This window comes from Peromyscus eremicus, chromosome 15, assembly GCF_949786415.1.
Source record: "Peromyscus eremicus chromosome 15, PerEre_H2_v1, whole genome shotgun sequence".
Classification (NCBI taxonomy): Eukaryota; Metazoa; Chordata; class Mammalia; order Rodentia; family Cricetidae; genus Peromyscus; species Peromyscus eremicus.
This window is the reverse complement of record NC_081431.1, coordinates 16,293,042-16,312,825: the sequence shown is the minus strand read 5'-3', so window position 1 is coordinate 16,312,825 and position 19,784 is coordinate 16,293,042. Positions and strand designations below refer to the sequence as shown.

General features: G+C 40.3%; 1 protein-coding gene across 2 annotated transcripts in view; it reads right to left on the bottom strand.

The window, feature by feature from the left end:
• Positions 1 to 19,784, bottom strand: part of Smyd3 (SET and MYND domain containing 3) — a 550,432-nt gene that overhangs the window by 432,870 nt on the left and 97,778 nt on the right. For both annotated transcript variants that reach the window (XM_059281034.1, XM_059281035.1), the window contains exons 3-5: positions 18,712 to 18,819; positions 17,500 to 17,557; positions 10,964 to 11,100 (exon numbers count right to left, since the gene is read on the bottom strand). In XM_059281034.1, the coding sequence (XP_059137017.1) occupies positions 10,964 to 11,100; positions 17,500 to 17,557; positions 18,712 to 18,819 (303 nt within the window). The remainder of the gene's footprint in view (positions 1 to 10,963; positions 11,101 to 17,499; positions 17,558 to 18,711; positions 18,820 to 19,784) is intronic.

Sequence of the window (19,784 nt, the reverse complement as noted above, 5' to 3'; positions counted from 1 at the left end):
ACAACGTAGCTCTTGCATATAAACAGCGAGAAACAGCATTTAAAAATTTACTGCTTTGTCCGTAGCAATATTTTCTTGCTAGAAAGAGAAATACTAGCAAATATTCTTATTTCTGTCGCTCTGGATTTTGCTCCTGAGGTTTATATTCCTTTGTAATTAGAGCCCTACCCCAGAACTCACAGAATGGAGTGCAGTGTGAAGGATTAAGGAGAGCAGGAAGTTGGAGATGACAAAGCCAGACTCAAGCTCTGATCCTCGCACTTACACATTTCCTCACCTGCAAGGAGCAGAATAACCATGGGAACTCAGAGGGCCGCTGCACGGGATGACTGTGCCTATAGGTGTAAAGTACTCATTTCCTCACCTGTAAGGGGCAGAATAACCATGGGAACTCAGAGGGCCGCTGCACGGGGTGACTGTGCCTACAGGTGTAAAGTACTCTGTGGAGTCATAAAGTGCTAAAAGTAGAACTGGAGAGTGCAAGACTGGGAATCCTGAGTGAAGTCCAATCCTTCAACTGCCCCCTGATCTACCGATAGGACACACAGCTCCGCACATGTCTAATACCCACCGGCTTCCTGGTATCTAATGCGCCAAACCATTGGAACTGCAAACGAATCCACATATTGCCAATGTGTAACGCCGAAATTCTGTTTACAATCAAGATCCCTGAAGTGAGAGCGCTCAGCTGGTTTGGTAGGTCACAATCATTTAAGCACAGACATATAGAATCTCTGAGGTTGAAATTCTTCAGCGTAGAGACAACCTAATCTAGCTTCAGGATGTTTGTGGGAATAATAGTATTACATCAAATATTTAATTTCCTGGCTTTACAGAGATGATTTTCAATATAAGAAACAAAGACTGATGATGAGCTGGTGTGACATTAGTTAATAAGTTTGTGTTCCAGCACTTTTTCACTGTAATTCAGTGGGAAGTTCCTGAACTAGTCAGCATCAAGGAACAAAAAAAGTCTCAGAACAGAATATAATGAACCAGCTTTCCCCACAGCACCTGATGCATCATGGGAGAGGGAGGGGGAGAAAAGCTGGGCAGGTTATGAGGTGGATAATTTCTTTGATCTTTCAAACGAATATTATCTTATTCCGTCATGCTGCGTGAAGGAAGGGGGCGGGGAGTGTGAATATGTTTTCATGTGGTTCACAACCTACCTGAGAATCTGGGAAAGAAAGACATGCAGCTTACAAAACACAGTCACCAAAGACTGGAGTAGAAAACACCAGTAGTGACTGATTGTACAAAACAAAAAGGCTAGCCCTAGTGGTGGATCTGACTGAAGACTTGGGCTGAAACCTTAGTGAAAAGAAAACTTCAGAAGACAAGTTAGGAAAAAAGCCTGCAGCCCCCATGATGCACCATCAATAAGACAACTTCACAAACCCCATGGGTGTACCACTTATCATCCAGTCCTAGTTTATACTGAGACAAACCACCTTGGCATCCCCAATCTGATCCTCAATGAAACCCTCCCGGGGACAGGCAGCTTCGGGTTATACTAAAAAAAGCCTAATTCATCCTTGGAGCATCTAATTTTAAAGGACTTTCAGCCAGTGTGGCTAAAAATGGTATGGCCTTCTGGCTTTTCTTCAACACGCTTCAGAGAACAGTACTTACTGGGATATGCCCCTTTAAGCATGCGACATTGAGCACTGAACAGAAATGGTTTAATGTAAATGTATCTTTGAACCTCTACTTGTAGACGGTAGAGACTGCTTTTGACCTTGATCAGGACATATTTTTCTTAAATCTGGCTTAGAGAAGCCATCACCAAAGTTACTTCTTTATTTTGTTAATGTATCAAGTCACATTATTTTCCACATCAAAGGGCAACAAATGATTTCTAATCTCAAAAATATAACTCTGCTCTTGCTTATTATAAAATGCAACAGAGCAATTTATGACAATCTTTGTCGCTATTAACATCACACCTCTAAAATACATTTGTTCTCTTCCTCTCAGGAAAAGCCCTTCCCAACTGTAATAGAAATAGACAAATCACAAGGTAGTCTAAGGGCAATAACAGAAATAAAAAAAAAAAAAACCTAAGGAATCAAACAAAAAGTTCTGAACCTGGGGCTGGAGAGATGGCTAGTGGGTAAAAGCACAGGCTATGCAATTATGAGGACCCTTGTTCAGAGTCATCAACACCCACGAGAAAGCCTGGCTTACCGAGGTCTGTAACCCCAGCACGGCGGAGGCACACTGCTAGTGTGGCCAGCCTGTCTGGACCAATCTGGAAACTAGTGAGAGACCCTATTTAAGGTAGAGAAGTGATACAGGAAGAAACTCCTGTCAACCTCTGGCTTCCACATGCATATGTACCCACACACAGCACACACAAACTCACACTCACATACACACGTGCACACAAATTTTGAACCTGATGTAGTCAACCAAGATATTTCTAATATTAACATAAAGTTATATCTTCGTGCTTCATATCAGGAAAAATGACAAAATATAACACCATTAGCTTTAAAAAATATAAACATATCCCAAAAGGGGGATATACACCAATAAATCCTAGCAAGTGGGAGAAAGCCATGAGGCAAGAGGACCAAAAGTTCAAAGACAGACTGAGCTACAATGTAAAACTTTGTCTTTTAAAAACAAAATAAACAGGGTTGGGTGATGCCCTTGCCTTAAAAGCATTAGCCATACGACCTGATGACTTCAGTTCACTCCCCAGAACCCACAGTAGAAAACAGCCAACCAAGGTGTCCTCTGACCACCACACCCTCAAGGTGGCACATGTAAGACTCCCCATCTCTCATTCTCCCTCCCTCCCCCTCTCTCTCTGATAATGATAATTAATAATAATAGTAATAATTATTATTTTTAAAAATAATCTGGACATGATGGTGTATGCTTTAATCCCAGCAATTAGGAAGTAGAGGCAGGTGGATCTCTGTGAGTTCTAGGCCAGCCTAGTCTACATAGCAAATTCTAAGCCAGTCAGCACTATATGGTGAGACCCTGTCTCCAAAAAAAATACATAAGAACAAAAACAGAATATATTTTAAATATATGACATTAATAAGTATATATTTTCTCCATTTGACGATTTTCTTTCTCTCCTTAGTAACTGTATTACTTTTCAAGTTATTGAATTAAATATCTTAGAGTTAAAAATAAATGCAAAATCAGCTAATGTCTGTATACATGTGCTTATAAATAGAACTGGAAATCAAAACAAATAGAACTAATGGCTTGTTAGGACAGGTAAAACATTTCCTACCTATATTTATATATATATATATAAAATTAAATACTTTTCTGACAGTACATTCTGTTATTCTGTTTCCTAGTATGAGCAGAATATCATCTGGCTTACAAAGAAGATTCATAGATTGCCAAATACTGGCCCACAGGCCAAATCTGGCCTGCCATCTGCTTTAATACAGCCTGAAAGCTAAAACCGTGCTCATTTATTTTTAAAGGTTACTGGGGAAAATTAACAGAAGACCATTCCAGGATATGTCAAAATATATGGAAACTGATATTCTGTGTTCACAAACAACACTCCGTTAGTGCATAGCTCTGTCCTCCCTAATGCATGGCCCAGGCTTTTGGCTACAATAGCAAAATCAAGTTGACACCTTGTGAAGTAATGCGTATGTTAATGAAGTTCATTTTGCCATTCCATAAGGTTTACAGATTTTAAAATATTGGGATGACTGGGTGTGGTGGGACACACCTGTAATCCTAGTACTTGGGAATCTGACACAGTAGAATCAAGAGGTTGGAGCAAAAATAATAAATAAATAAGCATCATCAATGACAAATTGGGACTTTTTTTGTCAATTTAAAACAACTGATTTTTTTTTTTTTGAAAAGTGCCTCAGAAACAGAGCATAGTTGTGCTCTCTCCACGTGCCCAAATCCTTCTGCAATGAGTCATATACGTGCATCTCACAGAAAGGCTTCCCAAGCCCTGGAGTAATTAATCCAGCAAGTCTTCCTTTCCTGAAATAGCAGCCTCTCTAACACACTGATTGACAGCCAATTTACTAAACTTCATAAATTTTGCCCTGATATTAAAGATGGCCTTCTGTCTAGTGTATACTTACAGATTGAATTACTATTTTTAAATATTTATTAAAATAATATCCACGAAGCAGAAGACACTTAATCGGTCTGTATTATTTTATTTGGCCCACAGTGAAACAGGGAAGTTGGTAGGGAATCCGATTCAACGCAATTCCGGACTCCACGTCACGTTCTCATGGCGGTACAGTCCCCAAGAACCAAGTCTGTGACACTAAACACGGGCAAAGCAGTGGCGGTGACCTCCCCGCTTCACAACACTGTGGCCGTCTTCCGAAGCTCACCTTTACCTGAACTAACGGCAAGTTAGACACTCAGACAGACAAGGAAAAGGCTGTACCCAAAGCAGTAGACCTAAGGTAGGCAACTAACCTTGGGCAGCACGGGGATGAATAAAAATGCTGACAGAGAGCTCAATAATTGTCCTTGCCACCCTAAGAAGTTAGAAGGCCTCTGGTTTCTAACCATGATAAACATACACCCATCATAGGTTATTTACACAAAAATGAAGAGAGATATTAACCAAATGGCTAAAAGCAAAGAACATGATAAATAAATATCATCATTAAAATTCAAATGATGATTTGTTTTGTCTTCAAAGCCCAAGTGTCCAACAAACATCACTTTCCTTGAAGGGCTGATGCACATCTTTGAGAATAATTGTCTCTTGAATCTACTTGGGGACTCAATCTGTTATAATAAAGAAAAAACATAAATCATGAGTGTATCACCGGTTCATAATTGGAATGCCAGGATCACTGTGCAGTTAAGTATCTTGGCTGTTTGGCTGCTTTACTTAAGACCAGCAGAGAAGTAAAATCCCAACAACTAAGACCTCCGGCAGCTGGTCTGAGCACACTGTGGTGTCTCTTCTCAAAGTCACTGCTGAACACATAGGTATGCGCACCCGGGTGACTGGAGGTTAGCAGTCCGGGCGCGTCTGCTCGCTCTCGGTATTAAATATTTAATAGCATATTTTCCCTTAATGGAACCCAGGCCCATCTGATCAGTCACTGGGATCACCTAGTAATGTAGTCAGCGTTACGATGTGGCCATCTCACATCAACTTTGTAATTAGATAATCCATCACTTTATTAATTCAAAAAATTGCTTCCCTTACTACTTTATAGCATGCCGCAGTAGTGAAAGCCAATTGAGTTCATCAACAAAAAGGCACTAAAATTTAGTCTGATGTGAACTTGAAGCCCTCAAGTGGCAAACGCACACATACTCATGACCTTTCCAAACAACAAGAGGTAATATTCTGCCTGCAAATTAGACAACACAGAGCACTGGCGTCACCTGGCACCAGCGTAGCCAGCACAGACAGCTAGCACAAGTCAACGGCAAGTTATAGACTGAAAATCGAATATATCAAGGTAAGGTTCACTCTTTCTTTTTACTGATGAGCAGTCTCCCAGAGAATTAAAATAAATAAATAAAAGAAAGGTTTGCTTAAAGTTTTTTCTTCCAGTCAATTCTTTACTAAAATCACGGGGTAGATTATTTATCAACACTCCACATCTTGATAGTACACTCCAGCTAAATGCAAGTCATGATTTTGAATCTGAGCCCTGTTTTATTTGGCCTTATCTCTAATGTCCCTCAAAACATGGAATCAATATCACTTCTCATCTTATTAGTTCACAAGATTCTTGTTATAACAGATTCTGAATTCTCCAATTAAAAGTAAAAAGAATTTGCTCGTAATGAAACGGAATATAAAATTTCAGTGTCCCCAATACAAAAAAGCCACCTTCTAATGGACTCTTTCAAATTCATACAACCAGCACACACTGCAAATGCAGCTAAACGCATTAAAAATTACATTTTATCAAATTAAAAATTACATTTAAGAAGGCACAGGTGCCTTAAAGAATAAAATGGGGCCAGAAGAATTATTGTTTTGTTTGAAGGAAAAAGAGGGAGGGAATATCTTCTCAAACAGATGTGGGATTTCTAATCAAAAAAACTCTATGCCAACAGCACAACACTGAAATTAAACAGTGCTGCCGAGCTCTGGGACACTAACAAAGGCACATGTTTTGTGGTCAGGAAGGTCATTGTTACTGTTGCTTCCAATTTAATGTCTATTTCTGGAGTATTCTGTGCAGCTCGTTCCATTTCTACTTTATTGCTCTGATCTTATTATGTCTCTAATCAGTCAAAATTCATTTTTAGAAAAGTTACAACCCAGAATAAAAGATAGCTTTCTCTAGAACCCTATGCTAACCCCTACACAAATATTTTCTGTGCATTTATTATAAAAACCTCAAAAGCTGTTTGCTAAAATTACGGTTAGCCTATTCATAAACATTTCCAATAATTATGATGAACAGAAATATTATATGTTGCAGTCCATTTCAGAAAATTATGATAACGAAAACATTTGTAATTTAGCTTATTCTTCTTCAGGTACAAGTATGAAACAGATTTCCATGACCTACAGAAAACACTCAGGAGTCAAGTGGGCTGTTATGAGTGAAAACAGAAGTAAATGTTTGCCATAATAGCTGTGGCCTGAAACAAAAATAGCTTACAAGGATAGAGATACCCTTTTCTGTCTGCAAAATTTCTTCTCATCAAGACAGGTAGGTAATTGATGGCATCTCAAGAGACACCAGCGCTGAGCACAACAGTGAGCAACCGCCTGAAAGTCTGGATTACAATCAGGAGCAGCCTGTGCTCAAGGCTGAATGCAGTACTGGGAGACATAAAATGCTGACATTATTACTCAAATACCAACAATGCAGGGAGGTGGAGCCACAGGAGGAGACATTCATAGTATGCTCCAGAACTCTACCAAGCAACTTACAGTCAGTCCTCATTTTTATCCACAAAGGAAATGATGTTATTATTCCAATGCACATAAGAACACATGCAGGTATTTTCTCAAAGCAAAAAAATGAAATTCTCCTATCTGTATTTGTTTATTTGTGCATGTGCATATGCGTGTGCGTGCGCACATGTGTACATACAAATGCACAGATAAACAAATACACATCAGAATTTCACTTCTTGCTTGGAGAAAACAGCTTAACTGTCATACCACACAGCATCCATGTAAACCTGTCCTCTGAAAGCTTCAGAGATGTCTCAGTGGTTAAGAGCACTGGCTGCTCTTCCAGAAGATCTGGTTTGATTCTCAGCACCCACATGGCAGTTCACAACTGCATGTGGTTCCAATTCCAAGACATCCAGCACTCTCTTTGGCCTGTGAGGGCACAGCACACATGTGGTACATTTAACTACATGAAAGCAAGACCCAAACACGTAAAATAATAAAATGAAATTTTTTTAAATAAGTAAATCAATCGATCCTCTCATTAGCTGTACTTTTTCTGATCTTGTAAGTTAATAACCATAATGAGGATCTCCTCTTTTTCTGCATTGGGAGCAAATGTTTAGGACTCAACCTGAAGACTTTATTATAGTGGTCTTTATTAGTCCTTCCTACATGAATCCACCTTAAAACCTAACTAGAAACTTTACAAGAAAATAAAAGCAGAAGAACAAATGTGTGGTATGAGGGGGAGGGTTTGCAGGGAGGAAGCGAAGGGAGAGCTAGACCCTTATCTTTAATAAGCATATGAATAATCGCCTCCTCTATGCTCTGACTGACATCTTCGGCCACCTCCTGCCCCTCAGCTGCCTCTATTACTTTCAGAGGCAGTCACCACCTGCCTCCCTTCCCTGAATTTCATCGTTTTATGGCCTGAAGAACATATACTTTAAAGAAGAAATCACTACTACACAATCAAGGACTTATGAATGGCTCCTGCCTCTCTCTCGTCCGCCAGATCACCCGGCATCAGCTCTTCTGGCGGGGAACTCTGGAGGCCAGTGGCGGTCACCATCAATGTGAGCAGTAAGCATCCAGCTTTCATTCAACTCTGACAGGAAGAATCACACAGATGGACCTATCTTCCACAGACTGCCCTTCTCAGTCTTCTCCCGTGGATGGCCCCGTGGGTAACCAATCAGAGAGCCACACTCCCCACCAACCATTCAAGACCTCTGCGTATAATCTGCAGGCAGGATCTTCTCTAACTCAGGTCAATTTCTAATTCTCAGTGAGAGGCCTCCTTGATACCTGTACTGAGGAGGGCAGGGGGAATCATTCTGACACATCTCATGGTGCTCAACTTTACAACCAAGCAACAAATTCATAGGCTATAGCACTTGGGACACTCCTAGGATCTACACGCTAATTGCTGTTCGTGTGTGCATTTATGTGGGGGTGATAAAAGCAAAGCCAATGCCGGTGCTAAGAAGTTCTTGTGACTGTGACCCACAAAATACCTACGCAGCAAGGTCTCTAGAGTGTCGGGGGAAATTTTGCTAGGCAAAAACTACAACTTTAGAAGCATTCTAAGAACCTGCTCTAAGAGAGGGGAGCTGTTATTCTTCCACTGGAAACTCCAGAGGGTGCAACATCTAGGGCCACAAGAAGAGAAAGCTTTAAGAGATTAGCCACTGTGTCCTCCACTGGGCCTGGCTTGAATACACATGATTCCCTCCCTACCAAAATACGCCGTGGGCCTTTGGTGACAAAGACCAAGGCTAAAACAAAAATGTTCTGAGTCTAACGCTGACATATGACATAAATGAATATAAAAGAAAGAGGCCAAAAACAAACCAGAACACATGGTCTTTTTACTGAGGCCAGGTAAAGCCCCATTCCAAAGACCAAAGAGGACAAACGCACGAGGAAGTACCGGGAAGTGACAACTGGCAGGTGGTATGCAGAAGCAGCCTACTACAGGGTATACATTGTGGTGCCACCCATTTCCTCTCCCTGGTTAACTGTAAAATGATAATAAAAGGAAAATGTTCTCTGCCCAGTGCTTTCCACCTAATCCCAGTGGTCTGGAAGAGGCGCATGTGCTCCTCTACGCGCTCAGCGTTTTGGGCTGAGTAGCGCCTCTCTGCAGCCTGCAGGATACTAATTGGCTTGATTAAGATCATTTTCCTGAGAAAGGAAAAGCAAGAGAGTGAGCTCTCCCACAGATGAATGTATATGCACAAAAACAACCACAAGTGACAAAATAGTAACGAACAACACCTTGGCAAAGATGCTCAGGAGCTCCGCGTTAACTATTTGCTTCCTCTGACTTCTGCTAAAGTACATTTTAAGACGAGTTACATATCAGAGCCCAATTATTCTCTAAAATCTCAATGATATATATGTTGCCCTGCGTGTGTGCACACACGTGTGCGTTTGTGTGGTGTGTATTCTGTGGCTCCTTGGGAACCACTCACCAGGGTTTTTTGAGACAGACTTTTTCACTGAGACCTGGGACTTCCTGACCGGACAAGGCTGGCGGGCCAGTGAGCCCCACAGGCCCACTTGTCACCATTTCTGATGCACTAGGACTGCAAGAGTGCACCCCGACAGCCAGCCGCTACATGGGTGCTGGCGTTGGACGTCAGCAGGTCCTGCTGGTGTGATCAGCATTTTCCCACCTGAGCCCCCTCCAGTCCTAAATGGTCCACTTTTATAGCAAGCACAACTACAAGTATGTGGGAAGGAAGGGAGCTTATTATTGAAAATTGGCCCAGAAAAAATGTACCCACTTTCATTACCATGCCAGAACGTTCCTCATCCATAACGTGGAAAGAGTTCCACAAGATAACGTCACCGAAAATGTTTAACAATCACAACAAGAACAAAGTATCAACTCACGTTTTAGACTTAGCAGTATTTGAAGACATTTTACGTGAATATTAATCACAATCACACTTGTTATGGGAGGTTTTTCAACAGCAGAAATGACACCACAAAGCAGCGGCATTATTAATGTGAGACATGAAGTACCGGCCGTGATAAGACATGTGCTGCATTTTCAGGGTTTAACATCGAGAAAGTCGTGTGCACAGTACCTATGGAACTACTAGAGGCTGTAATTTGCCAAGAACATATGAAATAAAAAGGGAGTAGCCACTACATTTCCAATCAACTTTAAATTATAGACAAACCAGAATATAATGCTAAGATTGTATTATCGGAAAACCATAGGACATACTTTAAAGACTAAAAATAACTTTGAGGGAAAAAACTAGAATAAATCTCTAGCAATCAAAGTAATCACATTTAAATTCTTATCAAACAGGTAATTTTGAAAGCAGACTTGAAAATAACCAGGGGATGTTATAAAATACGTGTTTTATAAATTTCACGGTGAGTGACAAAGTCGTCTCCCAATGTCAAACATGATGAACATTAGAAACAAATGGACAAAGACGGCAGGACCAGAGCAGGACGGGGAGTGCCAGGCATGCGCCGTCCCCCACCACTGCATCCTTGCTGTCTGGGCCAAAGTAAACTTGCAGACTCGTTTTCCAACAGAACGCTTCCTGTAACTCCTACTAACAGAGCACAGACAACACACTAAGTAAATCTGTTTTCTATCTCTAACTTCAGATTTCATTAATCTGATCTTTAAATTATTTAAGTCAGAAACCGATATGCTTTCGTGTTATTTAAAAATCAGTTAACTAGAATAGATCCCCATATATTTTTTTCACTTGGCTAAAGCAACCAACATTAAAACTAAGTCCAACAATAAAATGAAATATTCAGTAGAAAGCAATGAAATAGATATGCTGTGTTCTTTTGAGAAAAGAGAGTAAACTCTCCAAAGGGGATGTTTACAGTATTAGCAATGAATAATCTCCAAGCAAAATTACTGGTAAAACAGAAAAGTAACACCCTTTTCGGTCCAGGCAATACTGAATTCTTCCATTCCCTGTTCATTTAGTTGGGGAGTGATACAAGGCATTAACGGTCTTCAATATCCCATCAAGGCTCTAGACATATGTTTACAAGCAACAAGAAAGTAAAGGTAAAGGATTGACTTACGGCACCAGCAAGGAGATGAACCTTCAAACTTACTTTTGCAAAGGCTTCAAAAAGGTCAAAAGAAGGCGGCAGTTGAGAAGCATCCTGTATCTCTTCTCTCATGAAATGCTGGAAGGTCATTGCAAGTTGCCTCAGGCCCTCTTTCTTATCTTCGGTAAGTTTGTTAATATCTTTATTGTAAATAAAATAAATAGTATAATCACCAAGTGGACTTCATGGATAATTTTCAGGTGTTCAATGCTGGCTATTAAACAAGATATTTCCTGGCATGCAATCTATCCTGACAACTATAAATTGAGATACATATCACATTGATTAAATTCTGTCTGATTTTATCCACAAAATAGATGACACCGATATCAGGTAGGTAGGTAGGTAGGTAGGTAGGTAGACAGACAGACAGACAGACAGACAGACAGACAGACAGAGAGAGAGAGAGAGAGAGAGAGAGAGAGAGATAGATAGATAGATAGATAGATAGATAGATAGAATGAATAAATAAATGCATAGACAGGCTTTAGAAGTACAGTAAACCAAAATCAGCTGCACATTGCCAGATCTTTTACATCATGGTGCACAACTGTACTATCATAAATCCTAATTAAGCCAGTGAATTTAAACTGACTATTCCCCATAATATATCATAAGCAGGTCACAACTGACTCATAAACCGTATTATCTGAAAGGTTAAAAAGGCAGAAAATGAGACATTTAAAGTTCATGTGAAGTTTAAACAATTGAAGTTTGTCAGACAAAATGCGTATCATAACAAAAACCTGGACGGCCTGAAGAAATCTCAACCCTGAGTTATTTCCAGGTTGGACAAAGAAAGACAGGGCTGGAGGCTGTGCTGCTTTTCCTTATGTTTGGGTTAAAGAGAAGGATTCCAGACATAAGGAAAGAGCTAAAACTGGTAATAATTCTATAATGTTTCAGGAAACAAAACCAACCTAAAAATTACTAGAACTTTTTATACATTAATAGCAAACGATGAAGGAATAAAAAATCCACAACATGAGTCACAATTGTGACCCCAAAATGAAACAGAGAGGAAGAAATTTAACCAAAGAAATGAAAGCCCTCTGCAATTACAAAATTCTGATGAAAGAAACTGAAGCAAGGAAGGAAGGAAGGAAGGAAGGAAGGAAGGAAGGAAGGAAGGAAGGAAGGAAGGAAGGACATTAAACATTAAAGAAGACAGCCCATGTTCATGAGTTAGAATAATTAATATTGTTAGGATGCCCACACTCCCCTAAGTGATTACAGACTCAATGCAATTCCTAGAGATTATCAATGACGTCCTTCATAGGAACAGGAGAAATAATCAGAAAGCCAAAGCAACCCTGAGGGAAAACGCTAGAGATGTGACAACATCTGATCTGAAAAACATGCTACAAGTCCATCACCACTAAAGAGTATTCCACGGACAAGAAAACAGACCCACCCACCACTGAACCAGAACAGAGAGGCCAGAAATTAATCTATGCTCACACAACAAAATGGTTCTCAGCAAAGTTGCTACAAATACACATTAAAGGAAAAGACAGTGCCTTCACTAAATTGTGCCAGCAAAGTAGATACTCATGTACAGAAGAGCAAAACTGGAGCTCTATTTCTTCATACATAAAAGCAATATTAAACGGATCAAAAACATAAATATATGGTATTCATATATAAAAGAATGAAACTGGAACTCTATCTCTCTTCATACACAAAAGCAATATTAAACATATCAAAAACATACATATATGATATTCATGTATAGAAGAATGAAACTAGAACTCTACCTCTTTATATATGAAAACCATATTGAACATATCAAAAACATAAATATATGATATTCATGTATAGAAGAACAAAACTAGAGCTCTATCTCTTCATATACAAAAGCAATATTAAACATATCAAAAACATAAGTATATGATCCCAAACCATAAAACTACTAGGGGAAAAACATAGAGGAAAAGATTTAGGACACTGACCTGAGCACAAGGATATAGCAACAAAATACTATCAAGAGAAAACAAAAATTAGAAAATAAGATCCAATCAAACAAAAACAAAAAAAAATCTGTACAAAGAATACAATCGGTACAGCAAAAAGACAGTCTACATAACATACGAAAGCCTGCAAGTGATTCATCACAGGGGACTAATATCTAGACTATACAAGCAACTCAAAAGAACCCATAGCAGGGCGAAGGGACGGGGTGGGGAAGGATCTGGGAAGAGGGGAGAGAGAAGAAACTTTTGTTGGGAAGTAGAAACAAAAAGTAAATAAATAAGCAACAAATAAAAATAACTCAATAGCAATATGACCTGGTGGTGAAGATCTCGTTTAAAGGAAAGAGCATGCTCTAGATAGACAGTCCTCAGGAGAAGATGAACAAATGACGAGCAGGCATGTGACAAAATGCTCCACAGCACTAATCATCAGAAAATGTGGACTAAAACGATGAGACATCATCTCACTCCGGCCAGAATGGTTATTATCCAAAAGCATAAAATAATAAATCCTTGCACAGATACAAAAATGTGGCACTCCTATACAATGTCGTGCAGTCACTGTGCAAAACAGTGTTGTGTCAACAAGGTGTGTGCCCGTCCGAATTTACTGCAGCCCTAGGTATAGTCCCCAAAACAAGGAATTAGGACGAACAGATAAAGAACATACGGTTCATCTATACAGCAAAATACTACCCAGGCATTTAAAAAGAAAAAAATAGTGAAAGTCTGTTATTTTCAACTCTGGGTCAAAATTGGAGAACACGATGCTAAGTGAAATCAGGCAGGCACAGGAAGACAAGGATCACACGTTCCCATTGCTGGAGGAAGTTGTAAAAGGTTGTCTAGCTTCCTTTCTGGTGCTGTGATAAAATACCAACTTAGGGGAAGACGGTTGATCTGGTTTACAGTTCCAGGTCAGTCATTGAGGGAAGGCCCAATGCAAAGCAGAAGCCATGGATAAACACTGCTTGCTGCTCACTCTCTGGCTCACTCACAGGCTCATGTTGACCTAGGTTTTTTTTACATAGCCCAGGACCACTTGCTCAAGGAATGGGCTGGGCTCTCCCACATGCACTAATAATCTAAATGATCCCTCACAGACCAAACAGATCTAAGCAATTCTCATCGGAGGCCTCGGCTCTCGGGTGACTCTAGCCTGTATCAAATGGACAAAGTTAACCAGGGCAGAAGAGGATCTCAAACAAAACAGTGAAACAGCGATCACTGGATGTAAGAAAGGACAAAGGAGAATGGAGTGAATGAAGGACGTTAGATAATGGGTACCAACATACAGTCAGCTAGGAGGAATCAGTACTGCTATTCTGTAGCATACAGGCTTAAGTCCTTCCCAGTTAAAAATAGTAAAAAGCTTCCCAACACAAAAACATGATCCATTTTTGAGAGAAAACACCTGTCATTCTGATACTATCATTGCTTATTGTATATTTATGCTGAATTACTCTACTAAAATGTTTCAACTTTCAAAAGATTCCCAAAACATACAAATAATACATTTTTTGAAATGGTAATGCTAACTTCCCTGATTTTTTTTGTTACATATTATATACATATACTGGGCCCCCATAAATGTGTTTACATACTTTATGCATCAATTACATTTTTCTAAAAAACACACATAAAGAGATTTTTCTAAAGCCAATATGACCTCCTTGAACATTAGTTTAACTTATAATACCATATTTAAATAGTATATCATTACAAATGGCATATTAAGGCTAAGAGTATGCCATCACACTAATAACACCTAAGAGCATTTCACCGAAGGCAATGTAATGGTTTGCTACTGAGCAGGGCTAATGTTAATAGCCAAATTTCACTGTAAATGGTGTTAATTATCCATCAGTACTACAAAGAAAAATGACTAATTAGTTCTCTATTAAAACTTGAAAAGACACATCAAATTGAACTAACACTCTTCCTCATGTCAGGTTTGCATATTTCCTTCAAATTATTTGTCCAACAGAATAATTAACCCATGATTTCTTTTTTTAATAATTTATTTATTTTTATTTTATGAGCAGTGATTGGTGTTTTGCATGCATGTATGTCTGTGTAGGGTGTCAGATCACCTGTAACTGGAGTTACAGACAGTTGTGAGCTGCCATGTGGGTGCTGGGGATTGAACCTAGGTCCTCTGGAAAAGCAGCCAGTGTTCTTAACCACTGAGCCATTGATCCAGCCCCCTAATCCATGAATTATTAAATAATAATTTATTACCATGGGCACTTAAGCTCCTAGAACTATAAATCTAGAGATCATCCATTCACCTCTAACCAGAAGTGGTAAACTGTGCAACATACGTTGTCTATGAGTTCTAACTAGTTGAGACTGGAACCACTCATACCCTTAGTGAAGAGGACCTGTGACTGTCCAAAAGCAAAATAAACCAGACTGTACTTGCACCCACACCAGGAAGACTTAAGGCATCCCTAGTAGCTGGCAACCACCATGGGAGCTCAGGAAAGACCAATGAGCAATACTGTCACAGAGCCTATGTCCTCTGTACCTGCAGCTTTTCTTAGTATCTAAAGGAACGACGACACCAAGGATTCCCTAGAATGGCACTGTTCACTACATCACTCTTGGCTAACATGGAGAGGAAACCGAGAGGAGAGAGAAGGGGATGATGGGAGGTGAAACAGAAGACAAATGTTACCACTTATTCTAACAGCTATGACACTAACAACCTGAATGAGACCCCTCGGTTCTGCTCATGAGGAAATCATGAGTACTCCCTCGTATGGCAAAGGATTATGGTTGGATTAACAGATTCAAAAGATTAAATTCAATTCTTAAAAACTAGAGGTGTATAACTGGAGACCTTAGAAGCTAAAGCCTCATCACACAGGATAAGTACAGGGTACAGGACTTAGAGGCATACGGTCCTGGACTCCAAGTGCTACCAAACTGACACAAGGTGGCTACTGAAATCCTTGGCTCTAAGCAACATCTCGGGACAGCAGCTGGCAGCAGTCAGCACCAGCTAAGTGTGATAGCTCTTGAGCCTAGGGTATCAGGACCCCAGCACTAGCGTTACAGCTCTCAAGCACCTTGGATGTAGGAACCTTCAATCTGCAAGGTGTGGCAGCTCCCAGGAACTGTTCCAGTGGCCAACCAAGGCTCCTAGTCTCTTGTGCACTGCCTTCTCAAGTCTCGGCTTCAACAATTACACTGCTTTTACTCTGTAACCCTGAGCCAGTCACACTTCACCCTTCCACAGGTACTGTTCAACTACCACCACACCTTCCCCTGTGTTACCAGTCCAGTCCACTCTACCTATGATAAAAAATCATGGGTAGGCAAGAGAAGTCCATTTGAGAGAAGCTTTTTAATGGGCTAAATGTTAAAAACCAGTCAGCTCAGGAGGGATTCTTCAGGCTAACTTGAAAACTGGATGACCAGCCTGTTGATGATAGAGCCAGGAATAGATAAAAGTATGGTATGCAAATGAAGGGTTGCATTTGTATCAATCAAAGAACAGTTTTTAGTTCAACCAATCAAACAGCTTCTTTCTGAGTTCATGAAGGGGTGTTCCCACTCCCATCTTGAATGAGAACAGCTGCAGGGTCATCTAAAGTTCACCAAGGCTTGGCTCTGGTTCCTGCCTTCTCAGGCCAGTGCAGGGTCTGGAGTGACTGTGGCTGGAGCAAGGCCTCCTGAAACAGAAGTCCTTCTAGTTGGAGCATTCTTAGAGTGACCATTAAATGTCCAAATCAGCCTCACCTGGACAAGCACAGTTCAGATACCAGAAAAGGGACTGCCTGGCTGACAGTTCCCTCTCTAGGCTTCCAAGTAGAAGGGAGGAGCTCATCTGCTGTCATTTAAAGGTTTGAACTTCCTACTCTCACTGCAAAGTTTCAGTTATTCATGGAAAAAACTATGTAGTGCTTACAATAAGGCTTGAAAAAACTCACAAAACTAACAATCTCACCATATTCAATAATTCTTGACAGTGTCAACCCTTCACCACGGTTCCTCTATGAAGATGAGTCCATCTGTTCGTTTATGCTATCACGCCTACTCTGGATCTTTAAAAAATTATATGTGGCCCAACCTACCCTAGAATCAACTAGACAAACTTATGTGTTAGTTGTTTATAAAAACAAAGACTTCTTTAGGTTTGTGTCATGTAATAAATACAGAAAAGCAGACTCGTCATTAAAAGCAATTTGTAGAGGTAACTCAGTGGCTACGTGTGTGCCTACCATAACTAAGGTCCTAGACCCAGAAGGTTCTCAACCCTCCTAATGTTGCAACCCTTCAATACATATCCTCATATTGTGGTGACCCCCAACCATAAAATCATTTTCATTGCTACTTCATGACTGTTATTTTGCTACTGAGCATTTTTTCTCAGTTCCTAAGACCATGGGAACTAATGTGTTTTCTGATGGTTGTGACCCACAGGTTGAATGCCCTGGACGGAACCTCTGGGGAGAGGAGAGGAGAGGAAGGCAGGGGAGAGGCAGGAAGAGGGAGGGAGGGAAGTTCAGCTGATAAATGACAGATTTAGTTTTAAGATACTAATGAATAATCACTTACTGGACTCCAGATCATAAAACGAGTAAAGTTTCTCTGACTCTGAGGGTTTTTCATCCATCTGTGAAGGAAAAGAAGACAACACAGGTTACTGCTCCAACATATAAATAAGTAGAGTTGACTAACTTGGGTAATCTGATGAACATTTTTGTTTGCTTGTTTTCAGACATGATGGATCTCGACATCACTATGTAGCTCTGGCTGTCCTGAAAATTAGTCTGTAGACGAAGCTGGCCTTGAACACATAGCAATTCACCTGCCTCTGCCTCCTGAGTACTGGGATTAGAGGTGTGTGCCACCATACCCAGCTTCAATGAAATTTTTTAAAAGATTATTTTCTATATATCCTTTTTCATAACTTCTTAAAACATTTATTCATTCATTCACTGGGTGGGGGGGGCAACTTAAGAAGTCAGTTCTCTCCTTCCATCACACAGGTTCCAGAAACTGAATTCAGGCCATCAGGCTGGGCAGTAAGCACCACCAAACACCAGTCTCATCTCTAGGCCTCTTCTGCTTTTTTTGGAATTACTTAGTAACAACTTTAAAATCTAACTTGCAACTTCACCTAAGCAGCTTTATCTCCAAATAAAAAAACTCTTTAGAAGTTCCCACACTTTCACATTCTCAAAAGCCTCTAGGAAAGTTCGGGGTGGAGAAATGGGAACTAAAAAATCAAAAGTCAATGAATAAATGAAGGCACCGAATTAGACCCTGCAATAATCTGAGATTTATGCCACAGTCTAGCAAAACAATCTAGAAGTGTCTTGGGGGCAGGATTTCAGACTGTGCTGTATTACAGGGAAAAGGACTGCAGAAATCACAAATCATGGCTCTACACAAGAAAAGAAATAAGTATTTGTCAATTTAATATATCATTATCTAATTCTGTCCTCACTTGAAAAGACAATAAAGGCATGCCGTGTGTTCATAGGAAAAACATTACGAAGAAAACCTAAGTACTAGTCGCTAACATCTGTTACCTCAAAACCCCATTCAAGAAAGAGATTACAGGAGCTCTGTGGACTGCAGCTGTACACCTCATGGCCATCAAGTCAATGACTGATAGGAACACAAGCTCTTGTCTCAGCGCACTGCCTGGGATAACCCACCACCCACCTTAACATGAACTCCGTCTCAGCCTTAAGTACGAACGGGAATAGCAATTGCTTTTATCAGTTAAATCCAGGCCTCTCTAATGAGTTGTGTACTCACAAGCTTGACTACGGCTCTGCCCAGAAGTCTCACGGAGTCAGGGGGATACCTGGGCTTGCAGCTTTTAAGACATTTGCATTCTCGCTTGTGGTCAGGCCAAGCTTTTTTCTGTGAAGACAAGAGCAGGGAAGGAAGGGCATTGGAGACGAACGTTAACTTTCATTTAAGCCAGTTCTGAACACTGAGACTCATCAACCTTAACTTAATTTCAACAACCTAATTGTAACTGCAAAATACAAAATTCATTTTGTAGCACTTCGAATGATCCAGAACTTAGTCTTGGTCGAGTAGGTACCAGATGGAGACACCGACAGCTCAGCTTCACCTTGTCCTTTAAATTGCCTTCTGGTCAGGACCAGGCTGGGAAATTCCATAGTAAGAACCAGCGGGTCTTTCTTAACACTTAAACTTAATGTTTAGTAATATATAAGAATAGTCTTTCAATGAAAATATCACTCAGACAGGGGTGGCACACGCCTACGCAGTCAGATCTCTGTAAGTTCAAGGACAGCCTGGTCTACAGGTGAGTTCTAGGACAGCCAAGGCTGCACAAAGAAGCTCTGTCTTAAAAAAAAAAAAAAGAACAGATTCACAAATGAAAATATCACTCAAAGCTATAAAATAAAACATGTGGCTTAGGGAAATCAAAACTCAACATTCTGAGTTTCCATCTTGCTATAAAAAAGTCAGGCATGCCAGGAAAGCTAACAGATGGAAAACTATAAAGACTAAAGACTATAGCTCTCAAAGGGAAGGAGCTAACCCATGACATGCAGTTTGTGAAAGATCGTACAAGGTCATACTTATGTCCTGGCTTAATTTTTTTTTGTTCTGAGACAGGGTTTCTCTGTGTAGCTTTGTGCCTTTCCTGGAACTCGCTTTGTGGTGGTGCACACTTCAATCCCAGCACTCGGAAGGCAGAGGCGGGCAGATCTCTGTGAGTTCGAGGCCAGCCTGGTCTACAAATTGAGTTCCTGGCTTAATTATAACAGAGTCCTTTTCATTTGAAAAAGCATGTAGTTGGGAAAATAAATGTTCTGATCAGCACAGGCAGGAAACTACGTGATGAGGTT